The sequence below is a fragment of the Oxyura jamaicensis genome, chromosome 24 (assembly GCF_011077185.1).
Source record: "Oxyura jamaicensis isolate SHBP4307 breed ruddy duck chromosome 24, BPBGC_Ojam_1.0, whole genome shotgun sequence".
Taxonomy (NCBI): Eukaryota; Metazoa; Chordata; class Aves; order Anseriformes; family Anatidae; genus Oxyura; species Oxyura jamaicensis.
Genome location: NC_048916.1, coordinates 621,634 through 642,615, shown reverse-complemented (window position 1 = coordinate 642,615; position 20,982 = coordinate 621,634). Strand labels below are relative to the sequence as shown.

General features: G+C 49.2%; 1 protein-coding gene across 4 annotated transcripts in view; it reads left to right on the top strand.

Moving 5' to 3' along the window:
* Nucleotides 1–20,982, top strand: part of KIRREL3 (kirre like nephrin family adhesion molecule 3) — a 317,705-nt gene that overhangs the window by 198,276 nt on the left and 98,447 nt on the right. For 2 of the 4 annotated variants that reach the window (XM_035346025.1, XM_035346023.1), the window contains exons 1-2: nt 10,743–10,821; nt 14,230–14,307. The exons of 1 other annotated variant lie outside the window; for it this stretch is intronic. In XM_035346025.1, coding sequence (XP_035201916.1) covers nt 10,758–10,821; nt 14,230–14,307 — 142 coding nt within the window. In that variant the 5' untranslated portion in view covers nt 10,743–10,757. Of the gene's footprint in view, nt 1–10,742; nt 10,822–14,229; nt 14,308–20,982 lie in introns of those variants that run through there. One more of the 4 variants, XM_035346024.1, reaches the window with a different exon arrangement.

The following is a 20,982-nucleotide window of genomic DNA, read 5'->3' as shown; positions in this document are numbered from 1 at the left end:
TCGCACCTTGCAGGTCTGCGCCTAAGGGTTTCTGTGACCAAGAACGATGTCTTGGATGAGCCAAGCAGCTGCATTTTGGCTGGTGGCTTCAGCTGGAGGGTGGGAGCAGTGTCACCCCTTCACATCCCCCAGGTGTCCCAGGATGAGCATCCTGCGGGCTGGCATCGAGTTGGGCGAAGGCACCGGAGCGGTGCTGCTGGGACGGGGCCGTGAGAGCTTCGGGCACCGGGGGGGCTGCTAGGTGCAACCACGGTGCTGCTTTCCTCTGAGAAGCACTGCAGAGCTCCTGGAGGCAGGTGTTTTCAGATCCTGCTATGAACGGCTTGCTTTAGAATTTCGGCGTTACTTTGATATTTGTCGAACAAAATGTTGACACAAAACACTAGGCTACTTGGGTTTGTTTTAGCTTGCAATTTAGACTTCAAAAAAACTGTATGAAATGAATTAGCAAATTATCTTGATTGCTCTGCTCATTTTTCCAGCAAGAAAGCTATCCACCTGGAAAATAGTGACTGGCTGCAGGCAGCAGCAGAATTTATTTCTTCAGATAAATGGATTTGGGATAAAAGACTTCTTTATTATTTTTTTTTTTTCATTTTAACTGCAAAGGGTGATATGTGTCTGTTCTGTTCCTCTGTGCTGAAGATAAAACAGGAAGGAACTTTGCATAGGTGTGCCAATGCCTTTCAAGGAAAAGTTTCTTCCCCCACCCCAACCTCTTCCTCCTAGAAGTAGCACCTCGGACTCGAGATCAGAGCGCTGTTTAATGTTCCCTTCACAACAATGCTGGCATGACTCTGAATCCCAGCACTGGCTTTCTTGCTATGTTTTCTGTTCCACACACATGCTATGTCTTTGATCTCTCTACTTTGTCCTTGTTTTATTTCATTTTTTTATTTCTTTCCCCATTTCACTCACGAAGGTGGCTTTGTCGGGGAAGCATCGTTTTATTTTCCCGAAGGTCCTGAGAGGGTGCCTGGCAGATCTCACGCACTGGGTGTCAGCTGCGTTAAACAAACGCATGCAGATCACTGTAAATCCCTATTTACACATAATAAACACGAAGACACAAACGGGGAAATAATACATTATTGATCACAACGGTGGCGCGTGGTGTCCTTTGGAAGGCGGGTGGTGCGTGCCCATCCGTTGGCACAGGCGCTCGGCACAGGGGACCAGGGGCTGCCCCACCTGTGGGAAGGGCGAGTTATAGCCTGGTGTCGTGCTCTGCCTCTGGCCCAGTAGGATATATGGGATATTTCTCTGCCTGACCCCAAGTCTAATCTGTTGAGCACATTTGGATTTTCTGTGCTCGAGAAGATTTTCCTACAAGTGGAGCCAGAGGACTCAAATCGCGTCAACTTTCCCTCTCGGCACAGGTGGATCTCTTGCTTTGTGCTGGGGCTGCACCAAAAAGAGTGTTTTGTATGCAGGACCCCCTCGTTGGATGTGGGAGCAGAACTAAAATGTGGTGCCAGAGGTGAGCACAGCACGTGCAGGGTGCACAAGCACACAAAACAGCTTGCTGACTCTGTAGAGAGCTGGATCTGTAGGGATCGAGGAGGGTTTCGGTGATTTAGGATTTGCAACCCGTAGAAATAATCTTCTAGCTCTAAATACTCTGCACTCCAAAACAACGTGTGCTTTTTAACGGTGATCTAAACTGCTTGCCATCTGAGGTCCCTTATTGGCATTGCTGGCCTTGTACTTGTGTTGCAGTGATGAAGAACGGTGCTTTGATGGTTGCAGCCCTTGTAGCTGATGATTTCTTCCTTTTCTCAACATCTGGCACCATCGCTAATCTCCCGTGCAATACACGAAACTCATTCCCTTGTTTTATCTCAGGCTGAGGTTGGAGGGAAGTGAGGTTCTTGAGGCTTGACAGGCAGTTGCAATAGGTTTTGTTTGGTTTAAATGAGCTGAGAGTTCAAATCTAGGCAGGTAATGGAGCAGTTCTCCTCCCCTTGTTCGCTCTGAGGGGATTGCAGACCTCGCTGCTCCTGGCAGGCTGGCTGCCAGGTCAGAAGAATTTCCAGGTGCCGCTGTGCTGACAGAAAGAGCATCTCTTTGAAAACTGGATTTCTCAAATCAGCGAGTGGGGAAAGCTGTCCCCAGCAAGCTGCCCCTGACCTCAGATCTGAGCTGTTCGCTCACTCGTGTGAGCTCTGCAGTGAAAACATATTAAAGTTCCCTTTTCCTGTGGCTTTTTTCCTCCAGGTATTTAATCTTAGTTTACAGATGAGATGTGCAGTGGAGAAAAAGATGCTAATCACACAGTTACTGCACTCTGCTCCAACCACTGAAAAATTTATTACCATCTGTCCTGGATTGGACAGGGCTGTGAGCATCAAGACGTTAACATCTTCGAAGCAGCAGCTGATAGCCTCAGCGATGCAACAGGGCACGGCCTCAGATCCACAGAGGCCACGCCAAGAGCTCATGCGGGTTTGGTACAGCAGAGATGCACTTTGGAGTCTTCCCTTTGGTGAGGTCAGAGGCAATAAAAAAGCCATGTCATGCTCAAAACTTCTGCCACCTGGCTAGAAATGTCACCTCAGCAGCTTCCTGGTGTCTAATGCTGGAGGAAGCTTTCTGTCAACCATCGAACTGGTCAGTTCCTCCCAGATTTTTCTAGGTATAGAGGTGGCTGTTGTTATTTCAGTGCCCTGGTGGGTGGATGGGTATCTAATGGGTCCTGTCCCCAGGTGAGAAGCAAGCACAGGGCTTTGTGTGGTCGGGTTCTGCCAGGCTGTAATGAAAGCAGAGCAGAAGGCAAGGTCAAAAATGGGTCCACAAATGGGTTTTCTCAGGTTCCCCTGGTGTTTTGCCATGTGGCTTTCTGAGCATGTTGCAATATCCAACTGTCTTGGAAGCAGAGTGCTTTGATTTTTGTCCTGTCTCTGCCCTCAGCATGTTATTGGACTTACAGTTCAGAACTAAACTACAGCTCCCGTGATGCATCTTAAATATACGAATTGCACTTGGCTTTTTGCATGAGCTGTGTTTCTCCCCAGCCAGCTTTTCCTGGAAATGTACTTTCCCTCCAGCAGCAGCAGCAGCAGGACCAGCTGAATCTTGGAGCACATAACCATTGCATAAAGTGTCTCTCCCATGGCTGTGCTTGCATATGTTTCTCTCTTCATCTTTTTAAAAGAACTTAGTGTATTTCTGTAAAACCTCACACCTTGCAAGTCATCCCCTTAAAACCAAAAATTGCTGAGCAAGGAAATAATTGCCAGCAGTGCAAGGCATACTCCTGTGTCTCCTGCAGCAATTAACAAACTTAAACGGGGGCTTGGCTCTCTTTCCAATTAAACTCTGGCAAGCTGGAATAATGCATGGCGTGATAATGAAGCAGAGTTTTGGAGCCACTCTGCTTGCTATTTTGAGGATACAGGAGCTTTAGGCTGTCTGGCTGAAACTAAGCCATTGAAAGTAATGGGCTGGACAATCTCACCCCATTACTTTTAATGGGATGGAGAGAGTGTGCACTCGGGAGCAGCGTGCTGACACGGGGGAAGCAGGGGAGCTGTTCTCACATATCATTCGCCTTATGACCAACACCAGGAAAATGCCCCCCTGGCAGTGGAAGCCAAACTGCTCACAATACGTTACAGGGCTTGGCAGTGGGTAGGAGGTGTAGTAGCAGGGAGGAAGGTGTGTGAAGGCATAAAGGGCAGCAGCTGTGAGCTTGGGCTTGATTCAGACAAGGCACACGGTGAAGGGGGCACTGCAGCGTATGAGATCCCTGCTGCTCATGCGTGCTTCATGATGCATAAGGGCACGAGCGGGGTGCTAATCCCTCCCCTACCGATTTCCTCTGGCTTACCTTCCTGCCTCTTCTTGCCTGTAATAATCACCCCTGCAGGAGCAGAGGAAGTTTTTAATGTTCTGTGAACTCCCAGCCTTTTTGCTGAAGCTGGTGAGTGCCACTAGCAGTGTCTGCAGTGTAAAGGCATGGCAACTGGAGGGATGCACCCGGTAGGGCCAGCTGCAGAAATGGTGAGCTTTCAGGTCAATTACCAGGGAAACTGATAATACTCTAAAAGGGGAGCTGGGATGGTCTTGAGAGAAAGTAAATGTTGCAGGCTTAAAATATTTTAGCTGGATGCTCCAGCTGGAGCTGTGGATGCTCAGTGTCTTCCCTGGGTCTGGGTGAGGTGACTGGTGCAGATGGCAGCAGGAGCAGCGCTGTCTGCAGCCGCGGTTGTAGCAGGACGTCCACGTGGCCTGGCAGTCTTGGTGATGGATTTGTTTCTCCCGACAGGTCCGAATCTGCTACTGCTGGGCTATTGAAGGAATGTGGTCAAGGCAGGGCAGCAATCAGCCTCCCACAGCCTGAAATTTGCCCACTTGTTTTCTTTTCTCCTGCTGCTGAATGTGTCCAAAGCCCTCCCCACCAGCACGCTGCAGAGCCTCAATACCCCAATCAAAGCAGCCGTCCGCAGGAAGGGATGGAGGCGCGGTGATTAGCTGATCCCTTTGGTCTTGCAGCTTGCTCCCCTACCCTGTAATTGGCATCTTGTTTTTTGCCAGTGGGTACAGACCTGTTTTCCTGCTGCCCGTTTCAGCTTAGCACCACGCACTCTTTGAGCAAGTTTTAGCAGAAGGCAAAGAGCAGGAGCAGGGGCTGCAGCGAGGCGCTCCCTGCAGATGCACCCCCAGCTGGGATTCCTTTCTCCACCTCCTGCTCCCTTGGCCAAGTTACTCCTCTGCAACAGTTCAGTTACACCACCATCAGTGAGGTTCCCCAAGATATTTAGGTGCTTCAGCCTCACAGTGATTTAAATGGGAGCTAAAGTAACTTGAGGGGTGCACCTGCGTGTGCAGATCTGACCCAGGGTGGCTTGTTCACGTCACTGGTCTCCTTCAACTCGACCACCCCGCTGGTGGTGGGAGCAGGGGGGTAACTGGGGCCACACCATAGCTCTTGTGTAGCTGGATGGCCCACGAGGAGGTGGCTTAGTGCAGACCTTAGTGCTGCACAGCGTGCCTCCTGCCGACTTCTCACCTCACAAGCAGGAGGCAGGGTAAGGAGTTTTCTGAAATTGCTAAGGCTTGGCAAGGAGGGGAAAATAAAATAGAAGCTGAAGATCAAAAAAAAAAAAAAAAAAAAAAAAAAAAAAAAAAGCCTTGGATGCACAAGAATTGCAGACATGCTGTGAGGTAACCGGCAAATACAATTTAATTATAAGATACACGGGAGTAATGGCATTTGCGAGGTTGGAGCATGATTTCCCAGTAATAGAAGGACTGCAGGGTTCCCTGGCTCTGTCATCTCATCCTCAAATGAGAGCACAACTACACTTCAGTGCTTTCCCTGCCTTCAGAGGGGTTTAAAGGGCCACAGTACTTGGTCTTGGAGGAGCCAGTGTGGTTGTCCAGGGTGTCAGGGGAGTGCATGTGACGAATTTGGAGATGTGAGGCAGTGGGCTTCATAGGAGGGTCTGGTGGATCCAGGGCAGGTGGGTTTGATGATGGTTTTCTAGGTCGGGCAGAGGATAGCTCTGTTTGCTGGATGTTCCCAAGGTTTGTGCTTTCCTATACTCTCCTCTGTCTTTCTAGAGTTCTAAAATGGATGGCTCAGCCAGAAATGCCTTCAGGGTGGGATGTGCAAGGAGCCCTTGTTGATCCAGAACGCTATAATAGATGTGACCTTTACAGTGCTGTGATTTTATTTTTATTATTTTTTGCTCCAGTGTGCCCACAACCTGTTAGACCCACGTGGGGACTTACGGGTTCATTGCAAAGGGTTTCCAGCACCAAGCTTTCCTTGTAGCTGAGCAGAAATGTTACGGGATGATCTGGGTGGGCTGTAAGGCTAGAGTGCCTCCTGCTTTATGCAGATCTCTAGGCCTGCATGTAAACGAAGCTCTCTTTGTGCCAGGAGAGCACTGGGTGTGTTGTTTATTTCAGTATGAGATCCTCTCAGCAGACTTCAGTATGGCGCTGTGCTGTGTGTGTAGCTAATGTTCCTTGGAATGCCGTGGGACGTGCAGGGGTCCTACAGCAGAGGCAAGGAACAGTGCAGTGGCTTTTGATGAAATGAGAAACCAGAGTGCTTGGAGATGAAATCAGGTCTTTAGAGAAAGCACTCTGTTCCAAAGGAAACAAAATACCCTGGTTTTACGTCCTTTTTCCTGTCTGTTTTGTTTTGAGCTTTTTCATTCGGATTTCAGACTGACTTAGAGATTATGAGAGCCCTTCTGGAGAGCAGGAGCACATCCAGGAGCCAGTGCAACCACTGGAGGCAGAATAAGAAGGGTGTTTGGATTCCTTGGGGAGCCTCTTTCATCGAGAGCAATGGGGAGGCATTGCAGGAAGGTGTTCTGATGGCTGTGATAGGTTTCAGACCTATCCTCCCTCTTTTCCTCGTTGGTAGGGCAGTTATTGCCCCCCGCTGGGGAGCTGGATGTGCAGTTCCTGGCTTCATGAGGGGCACAAGGGGAAGGTGGCTGTAATGCTGCATCGGTTCTACTGCCGTGTCCCGAGGTGACTGCCAGCTCGGGTCTCTGCTGCCAAGTGGAGCGTGGGGGCTGGTGACAGTCAGCCTGGGGCCATACGCGCCCTGGGCTTGCAAGAGGAGATGCCTGGGGGAGGCAGAGCAGACAGACAGCAAGGAACGAGGCTCAAACTCTGTTTTCCTCTTCTGCCCTCCCTGTTCGTGCCCCAGTGGATGTGAGAAGGTCTGTACCGTACATGTCTCCTGGTACAACCAAGACAGATGTCCCCATCACCTGGCTGTCCTCCAGTGGCCTTGGTGGCCCCAACAGAGGCGCAGTCTCATTGGGGTCAGCAAATGTGGTCTGCACGTCTCCTCCTGGAAGGACGATACGGATGGGAGGTGTCATGGTTTTGGGGGCTGATCTGGGAAAGACTGGGGAATGTGTGGGGAGGTGTCTGTGCATTGCCCAGACTTCTTCAGAAGTCCTGTTTCTGACCTTACTGTGACAAGCTGCTGCCTGAAAGCATGAGCTGCTACTTGTGGCTTGGATAGAGCAGCAGGCACCATGGACTTTGGTCAAAAGCAGACTTAAACCCCCAGGAAGCTCTTAAATACAGATTCGGTCTGTCATAAAGATGAGTTGGCCTAGCCCCACTGAAAAACAGACATTTCTAGGGGGCTGGGTCCTGGGTGTGCAGCAAGCAGAGGAGCCTCAGAGCATGCGAGTCAAGAAGGATGGGGGAGGCAGCAGGACAGGGCTCGGGTTTGCTCTCACAAAATACAGCATGAGCCAAGGAGATTGGGAGGAACCACCTGAACTATGCCTGTGAGATGGTAAAACCCAGCATGGGGTGGGGGCATTGCTGTGCGCATGGCTGCGTGCCTGTGGTGGTCTTCTGTTGATGGCAAGTGGCAAGCTCAAGGTGCAGGTTATGGTTTCTTGCCCGTACCGCCAGAGGGTTCGTGACTGTGGGCAACCCCACCAGCCTCGTGCAAAGCCCACGTGTGATGTTGGCAGGGTGACGTGGCTGCACTGGTTTTCTGACCAGCAGTGCTCTTGGAAGAGCAAACAGGAGGTGATCTGATGTTACTGGTAAAGAGAACTGCCTCTGTTCTAACGGAACCTTTTATTTGTTTCTTCTGAATAAAACAAACACTGTATGAATGTTATGATTTTGACAAGGGGAAACGCAGTACTTTTCCTGTATGCTAGGTGTAGTTAAGGTGTGGGATTTGCTGCCGTAAGACCTCGTCAAAGCAAGGCATTTAAGAGGATTTGACTAGTGCAAATGCATGCCTGAGCGTACAAAGGTATGAAAGCTTGTTTATGCAAGAAAGTTCAGGTACTGAAGGCTTTCTTACTCTGGGGTAAACTTTTTTTTCCTGTAGCAGCTTCTCCTTCAGACTTCTTTATTTCAGAGAGGAAAACCAAAATCCTAAGAATCACGGGATTCAAGGTTTGTGAGTATTTTTTTTCACTTGCTTGGTGCCCCCTCACGTACAGTAGGTTTGTAAAAGGTTCACAAAAGGGTCATCAACCATGGGGGACTAGCAGGGAGAGTGGGGGATACAAACCAATTCAGCTTACTGAACTTTGGGTTACCAAAAGCTCCACGTTGCCCCTAGAGAGAAAAACCTCTTCAAAACACTTCAACGCTGAGTTGCAACCTGGAGCTGCCTTTCTTCCCTTCGTTAGCCAGGGAACAGAGGGAAATAAGTCTCTTTGCCTAGCAGCGTGAGTCCCTCTTTATTCTTTCCCCTTCTGCCACTTGTATCCTGCTAAGAAGTAATTTTTAATTGCCCGATACCAGGGCAGAGCTCCTTCCTGGTGATCTTTCTTGGAGATCACACTGCATAAGTGGTTTCTTACTTGGAAACTACTGTGTTATTTTGCGAGTCTTCCTCTTGGTTTTGGGGTCTTCCAGGGCATCTTGGGTAGCTGGATGCCAGCGTACTGTGGTGTGCCAGGTGTGTGCCTGTCCAAAACTTTGTCCCAGAAAAGCTCCTGGGGTGGCTCTGTGTTTTCAATGGGTTTGTTTTCAATATGTGTTTTCAATATGCTCAGTTAAAATAAGTGTACCCACCCGTATCCTGTCATTTTCTATTATGTTTATTTTTTTTTTAACCCAAAAGCATGGTTAGTAGAAGCCTTAGAGGGCCTTCAAGAATTACATTTGCCAGAAATTCCCTTTAGGTAAGGCAGCACTAGGGCTGGCTTGTTTTGGTGCTCCTGCTGTGTCCTTGGTGTAGATACACGCCTCTCTCTAGTATTGTTTAAGGGAAGCTTAGGTCTTTATAGAGAGACTTCACAGTTTTTAGTCCTGAGGAATTTCCTTGGCTGTATGAAGTCAAACCATCCTCCCCAAGGTGGTCTTCACCCCTGCATGGTGGCGAGAGAGGAGATTTAGAACAGCAAAATCTTTGGCCGGCCCTGGCTCCTGAGCGGGGCCATGGTTTCTGCAAGCTCTGCTGTACGTGCTTTCCCTCGTTAATACAGGCAGGACTTGCAGGTCTGGGGCCCATTAGAGGATAGCCCTTCTGCGCAGTTGCGTTTTACGTCTTGGAGCAATGAGCTGGCAAACACCTCTGCTCCATCTGTTTTCCTTCATTGATGGATCCTTTTAAAGTCAGATTGTGGTCCCACAGGGACATATCCAACTAATCCTCTGTTTTAAGATTTTATTTGTGCAATAAATGGATGACAAGGTGGTTTGCAAGTACATAACACAATAAATGGGTTTATAAATGCAACTTTTCTGCAGAGCACTATAGAATAAAATACAATATCACCACAGCATTTAACACTGATCTCTACTTCATTCATATTTCAAACAGTAATGTGCCCATTTTCTCATCTGGGAAGCCTCTTAGTTTTTTTAATACATTTTTATAAATTAACCAGGCACAGATTTAATAACAACTTGCATTTGTATAGCTTTTTCATCTCTGAGGACCTTGGATTGCTCTGCAGACTTAATGGTATAACATACAAATTGGATGCCGGAGGATCCATTTGCTCTCTGCTGAAACGAGGCAGTGGCTTGGATTGCTCAGCAGTGCTTGTGGATGCAAAGGACAGCGAGGGAAGAAGCTCAAAGCCAATCCTTGTGGCAGAAAGAGAACTTGGAGGGGAAGGATGCAGCTCACCTCGGTGGTGCCCGGAGCAAAGACCGCTTAAGAAGAAGTCATGGGCGTGCCTAAGAAATCTAAACCATGAGCAAAGCAGGATGGCTACTGAACCTGGAGGGCAGTGCTGAAAAGGGTAGAAAATTCTCCTTCACACACTTCTTCTAGATGAATCATTGCTACCGTGGTGAAGCCAAGAATGTTGGAAGACTTAGGGCTTTCCAGGAAAGACCAGGGAAATAATTAGCTTTTTTTTGTTTGTTTGTAGTGAGTTTTTGTTTTTTTTTTTGGGGGGGGTTGTTGTTGTTGTTTTTTAAGCAAGGAATTCAATAGCAGATGACTTGACATGTCAAGACGGCATACTTCTAAGCAGGAGCACATGGTTTCTCAAAGTGTTTTTAAAAGTAATACAGAACTCTTGGATTTGGTGATAGGATCTTCTCCTGCCGCGCTTGGTAGCCGAATTAGGGACCACCAGGAAGGTATGGAGCTTCTTTTCTCCAGGACTTTCATGCTCTTTCAGGAGCTCACACCCAAGTTCTTGACTTCTTAGATCCCCAGGTGAGAGGGGGCTTTTCCAGCCCTCTGCCTTTTCCATCCCAGTGTCAGCCACTCCCAAATCTGGTGGCCGTCTGCCATGGAGGTTGCCCCTTCCCATCCTGGAAAGGAGAAGGTCAGAACAAAGCTCATACATATAACATGCGATTGGAAAAAATATTTACAGATAGCAAATTGCCATCTCTGCAGAAGGAAAACATGAGAAAATAGAAACGTGATATTTATTTTAATACAATGTTTTTAAATTTTAATTTAAGAGACCAGCTGTTTCTGCTTCTCTTATAAGAGCTTAATTGGTATATAATAGCATAGTTAATTAAATACAAATCAATAGTTTAAAACAGCTAATTGATATTTAATATGTATGGGAAAATATAACTTAGTTGTAATATAATTAACTCAATATTAAATAAGCAATGGAATTGCAATTATGCCTTTACAGTGATTATAAAGTTTATCGTTCTTTAATAAACTTGCAATTAGACAGGATAAGCTGAAAAATTATTAAACAGGTATTATTGAGCTATTAAACATTTATTACCATTCCTGGTGGAATACAGCTACTCAATAGTACACATTATAATTGTGTTAATAAACCTTTATTACTTCTTTGCAGTGTTAGCCTTTAATGCACTGGTTGATCAGAAACTTGGATCCCTTTCTGACTTCTCACTGGGAGAATTGCCTTAAGAGTGAGTAAGGAAATCCCACATGATGGGGGGAAATACAGAAGAAGTAGGATTCCATAATTTGGGCCAGGGAAAAGATACCTCTCTCCCAAAGCCAGCTTGACCTCCTCTGTTGCCTAAGATGTACATATAGGTCACTTCCTAGAAGTCATAAGCTTGATTCGTCCTCTGAACTTGTTCCTTTGCATTTAATTTTGCTTCTTTGTCACTTGTTGCCCCTAATGCTGACAACGCATGGCTTGAACTTGCTTTTGCTTTGTCTAACTGGCTCTTCTACAGGTTTTGGGATGAATCAATGCAGATACTTCTTTGAGTCAAACTGTGCTTCTGCTGTGTATTTTCCAAACGTGATACTTAAACTCACACTTTTTCTAAGTGGCCAGGGTGACAAACCTCAGCTGTAACTCATTCTACTATGCTAGAAAAAAAAAAGTTGTCATTGCAAGGAATTGGATGGGATTTGTTTCAGGAGGTAGGTGCCACACACCCATGGGTTACAATGTTCTTTTTTCAGTGGTATCTCAGCAGCCCCCTGAAGCCAGAACATTTAAAATGCTGGGGTATCTGCTTCACTATTTAAGCTTTTAGATAGCCATTAAAAGCTGTGTAGTGGTGAGACATCCTTAGGCATCGGAGTCATCTGAAGTATTTTACCTTTTAAAGGCACTCTCAAGTATTTAAAGGTGCCTTTAGCTATAAAGATTTTTGCATGTTCTCACAAATTTATGGTATGAATTATTATAACGTAGTGCTTCTGTATAGCTCCTTTCATCATGGGATATCAAAGTGTTTTATAAGCATTAATTATAGCACCCTTCAGGGAGGCAAACGGCCCATCGACACCCATATCGGTGGGGGCTCATCCAGGCTTTGGATGGGTGACCACCCTGATCTCCTGGATCCATCCCTCCCTCCTGCAAGGGCAAAGTTGTGCTTGGGGCACTGGGTACCACGGCCCTTGTCTTCAGTCGTAGCCCCTTGGCATCACCTCTAAAGCGCAGGCCCTTTCTGGGGAGCATTTCTCTCCCTGCAACTGGAAGGTGAGAGCTGGACATCTGAATTTGGGCACTGTGGGTTGACATTCATTCCCCCAAGTAAGCTGCACTTTGTGCTACTCCTGTCCCAGCTCCATTCCCCTCTGTTTGGGCTCAGGATGCTCTTGCAGCTGTTTGTTGGCTGCAGAGAGTATGGCAGCTTTTGCCATGCCAGGGCTCCAAGTCTGGGGGGGAAAAAAACAGTAGTGCATGTGCAGGGCTGTACCATGCACGATGAAATTAGCAAGACAGCAATGCTGGCTTGCTCAACCCCGCTGTGGACTGTGCTGCCTTGTGTGACGCTAATCTAATTGTGTTGTTTTAATTGCACTTTGATAGCTTGGTGCTCGTTGAAAGCTCAATAGGAATCAATGCCATTTGTCTTTTCCATCAATAAAGGCATAAATGCGTTGCAGGCTCTGTGTCAACAGCCCCAGAGGCTGGGGAGGTTATCGGCAGCCTGCAGCTGATGCACGCAGGGTGTTCGTCCTCACGGCATCGTGCAGTCTTCTATGGAAACCCACCTGAAGTTCAGCAAGGTCTTATCGATTGTAGCTGTCGGCCAGCCCTAACCGAGGCAGCCCGCGCAGATTGTCCTTCACCTAAAACCAGCAGGTTTAACAGTAACAGGGAGTATTGAACACACAATGCTCTGCAAGCTGACACCTTTCTGGGTGTGGTTGTGGTTGTAGAGCAGGCTGTGCCGGGTGACACAGATCACGTCACCCCCAGCCCGAGGAGCAGGAGGGCTGGCTGCCACCTCTGCATCAGCCAGGAGGAGGTTGCTGTTTGCCCCATGCTGATGGTAAGGACTCTGACTCAAGCAACTGCTGAGAATGTGGGCGGTCAGTTCACCTGTCTTGAATGGTCTAATCTTTAAGCATCTACACCTGAGTTGGTCGCCACCTTTTATAGTTAGTGAGAGAATTATGGGCACTTCCAAAGTCATCCCGATAGATGAAGGGTGTCACTGCCCACGGATGCCCATTTCTCTCTGGGGTCTGACTTTAAGTGGCAGTGGGAATTTAAGGGACAACTAAATTTTGGTTTACTTTACACATCTTGATAGACATTTTGTATGACCATTTCCTTTAGTGGGACAGAGCATAGCATTTATTTGGCTAGATGCTGATGACCTCTGTCATGGGAGCCTTAGGATCAGGAGCTGCTGGTCCTTAAGCTCTTGCAAGATGGATCCCAGTTGAAGTTAGATAAACCTTTTTAACTTGTCTTGCTTGTACCCTGAGCACCGTGGGGGTCACAAGTCATCTGTGTCTCCTGGATGTGAGCTCTGATTCTGCCCCAAGATGCTGTTATGCAAGAGGAGGAGGATGACTCTTCTGCCAGAATGCCACAGTAGCTAGCAGCCCTAGGGAGGAATATTGCATACGCAGTGCTGTAAGACTCCAGGCATCTTCCCTGCACATCGCACAGTGGTGAGCAACCTTCCTGCTCCAACGCAGCCCAGCTGTGCAGCGCAAACCCCAGCTTGTGGCGTGGAGCCCGAAGCCCAACCTGCATGGTGCTGCCCGGCTCGAGCCAAGGCTGCCGGCAGCCCTCGCTGCGCTCCTGCTCCGCTGCCTTCCCCTCCTGCTCGTGGCTCCACGACGCTCCCGAGTGCCCCGTCCTCAGATAGCGGGCTCCGAGGAGGCCACAGCCGCATTAAGTAAACATCAAAGGGGCTTTGATCAGCGGGGCCCTGCGGAGCACGGCAGCCCCCGAGGAGCACGGCAGGTCCGCAGGCAGCGGCGGGGACGTGGTACCTTAATTTTCTCCGCTGTGACACAGAATGCGTTTGAAGAAGGGGAGCTTTCTGCCGCTCTGAGATGCATGTGGGGAGAGCGCGCGTGCACGCAGCCTACTTCTGGAGAAGCCACGCTCAGATCTTTCTCTGTTGGTTGTCGATAGTCAGAAAACCCCATTAGGGAATCAAGGCATCAAAGGCATAGGCCTCCTTGGACTCGGGCACTTTGCCACTTGTAGGGTCACCCGCTTGTTTCCGAAGAGCGAGGTGCCTCAAGCCAGCTTTGTCTTCCCTTTGGAGTGCCACGTCCCACCTGCTGCCCTGCCTGCCAAGGGAGACCGGGATCAAAGAGCCCTTGCTGTTGCAGCACACTGGTGCATGGGAAGATGCAGCTTGTTCCCTATGCACAATAGAAAGAGAGCTTGAGAAACAGGGAGGGGACGGTGACCCTCCTGCTTCTGTCTGCGTGTGGCTGAGCAGAGCAGTCAGCTGGATGTGGTTGGGTTGGGACCAGCGGCTTGCACGTCACTGGTGCTTCCCCTGAGCAAAGTAGCTGGCGGAACTCCTTCCCTGCAGCATCCCCATTTTGCTCTTGTCCCCAGCCTTCTAACATGGCTCTCTCTTCTCTTGCAGAACTGGGGCTCCCAGGAAGAGGATGCTGCCTAGTACTGGGGTTCATGTACAAGGAGAAGTACCGCAGGATGACTGAAGGTGAGCAGTTTCCCCCACCTTCTCTTCATCCTTCCTCCTTAGCAGTCTCATCACAAGGATTTACTATTGCTAAGAACACGCTAGCTTCTTGTTCGCCCCGAGGGGAAAGCCCTGCTTCCTCTTTGATTTCTGAAACATCTTGTTGGGCAAGCAGACGGGTGAAGCCCCTGCATGAAGCAGCAAGAGAAGAGCAGGAGCTTATTGCTTCCATTCATCCCAAATCCACTGTCTTTTCCTGTGAAAGGGATTTGTCACACAGGAAGCTCTTCCAGCAATCGTTGCTTCTAGTCCTTTTATTCTGCTTGGGTGGTGGTGCCTCACCAGGACACCTTCAAAGCACTTGTCTTCAGCTGGTGGATCCGGCCCCCACTGGAGAGGAGTGGGGATATGCTCAGGTTACTTTCACCCCTAATATCCCTAAAGCTGCAACATCCAGGAGCTTACATGGACTTCCTTGCCGAACAAATATCTGGCTAATTGGTGGCAGAGGTACAAAAGTCAATTAGAGTCAGGCTTAGCCTTGCTGTGTTCAAAAGCTGTCGGCGTTTGCTTGGATAAATCTCTCACCTGAGATCAGGGCTGCTGCGCCTTCTCAAAAGCATAGTCGCTTTGCTTGTCAAACCCCTGTGCTGAGGCAGAGATCTCGCTAAAGTTTCCCTGTTTTATATTCTAGTCATCCCCCAGGTATTTTATGAGCATTGATTAATCCATAGAAATACCATAAATAATTATGAAGTGTAATAGCTAAACAAAAAGTATTTATGCTCGGAAGGATCGGCATCCTTGCTTCTCGTAGCTTCGTCGCTTGGCTGCTTTTTTTCCGAAGCAGAGCCTGGTGCAGCCCCACCTCTGGGTAATGCTGGATCCGAGGAGGGTGCAAGTCCCGGGGCTGGGCCAGTCGGAAGGTGCATGCTGAGGATGTGTACGAGAGTGGGGCCGCTGCTGGGGATGGCGAGCTCAACCCAGAAAGGTCCGAGTTGGGCTCAGTCCTTGTTTTGGGGGTTGGTTGGGCAGCAGGTGGGCTGATTTGCCTGCTGTGCTTTCTTTTGTGTGTGTAGGACGGCGTAATGCCCAGCAACTGGCCACAGGGGTCTTTGCTCCTGCAGGAAGCCTTCATGAGAGCAAAAGGTGCATTAGCTTGCATGGGGTAAGCTCCAGTGGAGGCAAGCTTATGGCTTGAATATCAGTTAGAAGATCAAACGTTCCCTCGGTTCCCCAGGAGTCCTGATACCGAGCTGATACCATGGAGAAAGCACTTCACAAGCTTTCACCTCATGTTTGTTAATTATCCTGTGCTTTTTAAACATTGATTAGAATATTTTTAATAGGAAGGGGCTGCCCCTTGGGAGAAAGGACGGCACAGCCTCATCCGAGTGCTGTGGGAAGGTGCAATCTCTTGCTGCTTTTGTGTTCCTCGAGCCTCTCCAAGGGTGCCTGGCCTTGCCCCTGGGATGCTCCCAGGTGCTGCGCGTGAGCATCCCAGCCCATCCTTTGGGATTCAAAGCCTGCATCCACCTACGGAGCAAGCCCCCTTTTTCAGCCCTGACATGGCTTTGTGGAGAGAGAACAAAGACACATGAAAGGCCAAAAGTAAAGCCTTTGTGTGGGGAAGGGAACAAAGCGTGCCTGCCTTGAGATGAGTTTCTGGCCCCCGCAGACTGCAGGGCCATTATGTTTAAAGGTACAATCTGCCAAAAAAAAAAAAAAATGAACACAAATCAGGGGATTTCCATGGCCACAAAGACCACCTGGGACTTGTGTTTTTGCTGGAGATTCTGGATGACAGTTGCAGACCTCAAACCTCCTGGGTTTTAGATTTCATCACGGATCCAAGCTGTAAAACATGGGCTGAGCACTGGTGGGAGCAGAGGGGGATTTCAGATGTCTGGTCATCCCAGAGGTATTCCCTGCCAAAAGTACCTGAGCATGATTCTTTGGGCCAGTTACCTTGCAGGGATAAGGAGTGAGACAGCTTTCCCTTCATGTTTTTGCCGGGTGAGAGTTTTTCCTTTTTTACTGCGTTATGGTGCTAATGAATAGCCCTATTAATAATGACAGGGCAGCTGAAGAAGCTGAAAGCAGAGGTAGGCAGTGGGGCAATCGGATAATTACGAGGTGTGGGGTCTCCATCGTAGTGGAAACGGGTAATTACAGGGATCATTAGAACCTTGCTGTCACTTAATGGAGACATCTACAGAATGGGCTCCTAGGTAGAGAAGCACAAGAGGACCTAGACAGAGGTCTTGTCGGTGTGTAGGAGCTGCACCGTGCTGTATGGCTGCAGACCTGGTACGGAGCCATCCTGGGCTGCATCTACTAGGAACTGGAGGGGAGCGGCTGCTCTCAAAGCCCTTCAGGTGGGCAAACACTTCTCTTGGTTGTCCCCATGGACAAGATCCAGGCCGGGCACTTGCAGACCACTGTGGCAACCTCTCCCAGCAGGGTAAAATAAATATTGTGTCTTATGTATCCTCTGTGGCCATGCCCAGTGAGGGGCTTTGCTAGCATTATGTTGTCTGCATCCCAGCTGGCAGAAGATGCACATCCATTAACATGATTGCAGGTGCAGGCTCTTCTGGCTGAGCGGTCTTCCAGGGTGAGAAGCAAAAATAACTGTCCAAGAACTCACCTCCATTAGCGTTAGTTAACGCACATCATCTCTTCGTATTGCCATATATTAACCTGGGTCCTGAAAAAAACAGGTCTGGAGGAGGTGCCGGGATCTCTCTCAGCCGCAAAGCAACTGCACAGCCACGGATGCTGCTGGTGGTGATGTGCAAAGCAAAATTGATTTGAGCAGTCCCCCCGCAGCCGGTGTTGCTGCACTGCTTTGGCTGCAATTGCCTCACACTGTATCACTGCTGCAAAGCATGAGCCGGGACAGCAGGCTGGATTTGGGGGCAGGTGTAGGAAGGTGTTGCTGCAACCTGCCCATCCCTTTGCTGTGACTGACGGCTCCTCGGCAGCGTACTGGGACTGCTGCTTGGTGCCGACTGTGAGTTGTAGGGTGGAATTAAGCTGGTGACAGCTGTAGACAGAGGGAGAGAGGTAGAGCTGTCTGCAGTGACGGCCTTGCAATAAAGACGCTTTAGAGTTAATCCTCCACCATCTGTCTTCATTCTGCTAATAACCCACTCAATCAGATGCTGCCGCCTGTTTGTTAACATTCAGAAACAGATACATAATCGGCAGGAGCATGCTGTTTGTGCACGCAGGGCTGGATTCCACCCCTGGCCATAGCGGTGGGTTAGTGGGAGCCGTAGCTTGGGCAGGATGTCCCAAAGCACGAAGCAGAAAACAGAGGTCCTGCTGAAGCTGGTGGCAAGTTGAGCTGCCCTGCCTTCCCCAGGGTTTGGTGATTTCCCCTGGCTCACGGTGACTTTTGGAGCAGAAAGGTGGCAATGCTGTAGTCCCCCAAGAAAATAAGTGTGTCTGACTAACCTGAAAATTGGGGCTATTTTCTTTTCCCTTGTTCCCCACCTCATTCAGCCATCTTCCTTTCCCGAAGCTGGGGATGGAGGTAAGGGCTGTGCTGCAAACCCCTCCCTGCTCTCCCATCACGCTTATTCCCTGCCCGTCCAACGCTGCAGACTCCAAGCTGGGCTCTCTGCTCTCTTCTGGGGTGGCCGAAGGCAGGTGCTCACATGTTGATCCTGCTCCTGCTATTTTTCTTCCTCTCTCCTGCCTTTGACTTCTCGCCAGTTCTAACACGAGTCATTAGCAAGCGTCACTGCAGCAATTATGGCACTTTTTGGCTGCCATTCATAAAGCTACTAACGGGAACGATTAAGTGCTCGGAGGTGTCAGCCTACTCCTTCGCCACCTGTTCCCACCAGCCGTCGGCTGCTGGAGGTGCCCGCGGCCTCTGCCCGCCTCTCACCTGCCTTTCTGGGTGCGGTGGTGGCTTTGGGGTCCTCCCCTGAATCTCTGTGGGGTGGCCCCACACTCAAATTTGTCACTGTGTGGAGAGAAGGATGTGCTTCATCCTTGTCTGAGGCTGTGAAAGCGGACGTGGCTGGAAAAAGGGACAGAAAAGGGCTTGGCACAGCAGCATCCTCCTGCTCTGGATAATGCTCTGTGTGCAAGGAAGGACAAAGCCACCTCTTCCCCTCCCTGCTTGGCTGATGTCCCTACTTTCTGCCTTGCTTGCATCCATGCCATCAATCAGGGATGGGCATGAGGCTGAAATCTGTACCTTCACCTGCAGACGTCTTCCCTGGGCTCAGCCGCTGTGGCTGGGAGCACTGGCTGCTGTGCAAGGAGAGGGTTCGGTGCTGGAGCCATCGCTGGCAGCAGCACCCCTCTGTTTGCATCGTGGCCGGGAGCAGAACCAGGGCTCAGAAGCTTTCTGCGTTCAAGGTGTCTCCATGTGCTTTGCAGAGCACTGGGATGCCAGCAGCTGTTGATGCAGGGCTGCAGCTCCGCGTGGCAGCGAGAGTTGGTCTGTGTTTAACTGGGAGAGGGTGCTGCCTAGCAAATCCCACTCGTGGGGTAATGGGTCCAGAAAGCTGCCCAGCTAGGGGCTGTCTGAATCCGCAGCCGGAGATTTTCCTCTAAGGATGACAAGAATGTTGTGGGCTCGATGGTTAGTGTAAGACAAACCTCAGGTTTGGGGGAAATATAAAGGGCTTAAAAGTTTTGGACTCCACACTGCGAGCTTCCCCTCAGCCCCCTTGTTGAGGACGTTTGGGGTCTTAGTTAAGGGTGTTGGGACTAAGCAAAGCCCTGTCTGATGTCTTTTGCTGGGGAGAAGGGAGAGACAGAGGTCCCAAAAGGTGGCATTCATCCCCATAGCTCAGATACAAGTTCAGGATGCAGGTCAGGGTTGGCCCAGCGAGGCAGTGATGATGATGCTCGGAGGAAGGAGAGCCACCCCCCTGCTCCATTACGCATGGCAGCTCATCCCTCCATGCAGCCCACTTCTGCTGCCTTACCCGCTGTGCCTTTGTGCTCGGGAGCGTCCAGAGGTGTCTCTGGATGGGGCTTATGGTCTCCAGCTCCTGCCTACCTTCATCCTGCAGTTAGGTCTCAGTTCTGCTAGGCACAGGGAGAGAATTGTGTATGCATATGAAAGCTGTTTTTTATGGCGTGTAATTATCTCATACCCATCCTTAGAATAACTGTAGCTCCTCCATTATTAATAAGTGGAATTCCAGTCCTTGTCATAGATCACAAAATGGAGAGGAAGCTCAACCCAGGGTTTGCATAATGTAGCTTGGTCTAAATTGAATAATTGGTAAAATGGTGAAAATCGTTAGTTTTTCCCCATTCCTTGCTGCTGGAATTAGTGAGATATTAGTGCAATTAGCCACTGCTTCCATTTGAGGCTGCAATCATTTGGTTTGTAATTTAGAATAAATGTAAAAGCCCACTTGTGCTGCTGAACAGATTATTTGTCCTGTTTAAAAGTATCTAATGGGGTGGCTGTCATCTAAGCAAGATACATTTGACCCATTTCAATTTGTTTCCCTTTTAATCTGCTATCTGTTTTCCTGGATCTTTTTTTAATAAAAACATAAAGAAGAAGTGGGCGAGAGAGACCAAAGAGGAAGAGAATAGAAGCGCTATAGATCTGGAGTTTATCATAAGCCAAAGTAACTTGAAATCAAGGCTGTTAAACTGCAGAAAGCAATAAAAAGAAAACACTATTTGGAGATCGTTTAAAGGGCCGAGTGACTTGTCAATGAAAGGTTGCTCTATTCGACTGCTTCTTAATAGCTTCTCAGAGGGAATCTGCAGCTCTTGCAAGAATGAAGGCTGCGGGTACTTCTGTAGCAGCCCTATGCTGGGGGGAGTTTGGGTTGGCAGGGTGCTGGGACGGGAAATGGGGAGAGTCCAACACCAAGAAGGACAGAGAGCAGAGGAGGAAAGAAGGTGGTTTTAAACCCAAAATAGGGTTTAGGCTTTCAAATGTGTCCTAGATATTGAAGCCTGGCGCATACTGGTGGGTACAGAGGGTGGAAGCGTCGTTCTCATTTGGGTGCGGGTCTGTGGCCAGCTCAGTCCCACCCTGCTCCAGCTGTACCACCCTGCCCTCCTTCAGGGCAGAGCAGAGAAACTCTGTGCCTTTCTCTCCCAAAGGCTGAGCATCCTTTCAGTGCCAGTATGATTCAAAGCTCTTCTCTGTCAGGCCCCATATTGCTGCCTGGAGAGAAACCAGCTGGGACTCTGGGATGGAGTCCCTGCTGTTCTGGGAAAAAAATGGCTTGTTCAGAGAAGCTGCTGTGTCTCTGCTCCAAATGCCTCTGCTTGAACACCACTTCTGCTGCCTGCAGTAGTTCAAAGAGGGTTCAGTGAACGTTTCCTGCCAGGAAAACGTGCTATTAGAATGGCACTGAGATGCAATGACGTATTCATGCCACCCATTAGCAGCCCAGCGAGGCAGTTGATGCCTCAGAATTGCTTGGATTTATGGGGACACGTAGTCTGAAGTGGGATCTTGCAAGTGACTTTACACGCACAGCAGCACAGGCTGAGCACAAATCCTTCTCAGTCTCAAGGATAAATCAGAGCCAACCCCCATCACCCCTGTAAAATAATAATAATAATAAATAATATAAAAGGTTTTGGTTCAGCCTGCTGTGGCACACAGTGGGGCTCAACAGCCCCTAAACAACTTCAGGGGTCCCAGCATCTCCTCCCATTTCACCCTTTGAGGCTTGGTCAATGAGCAGG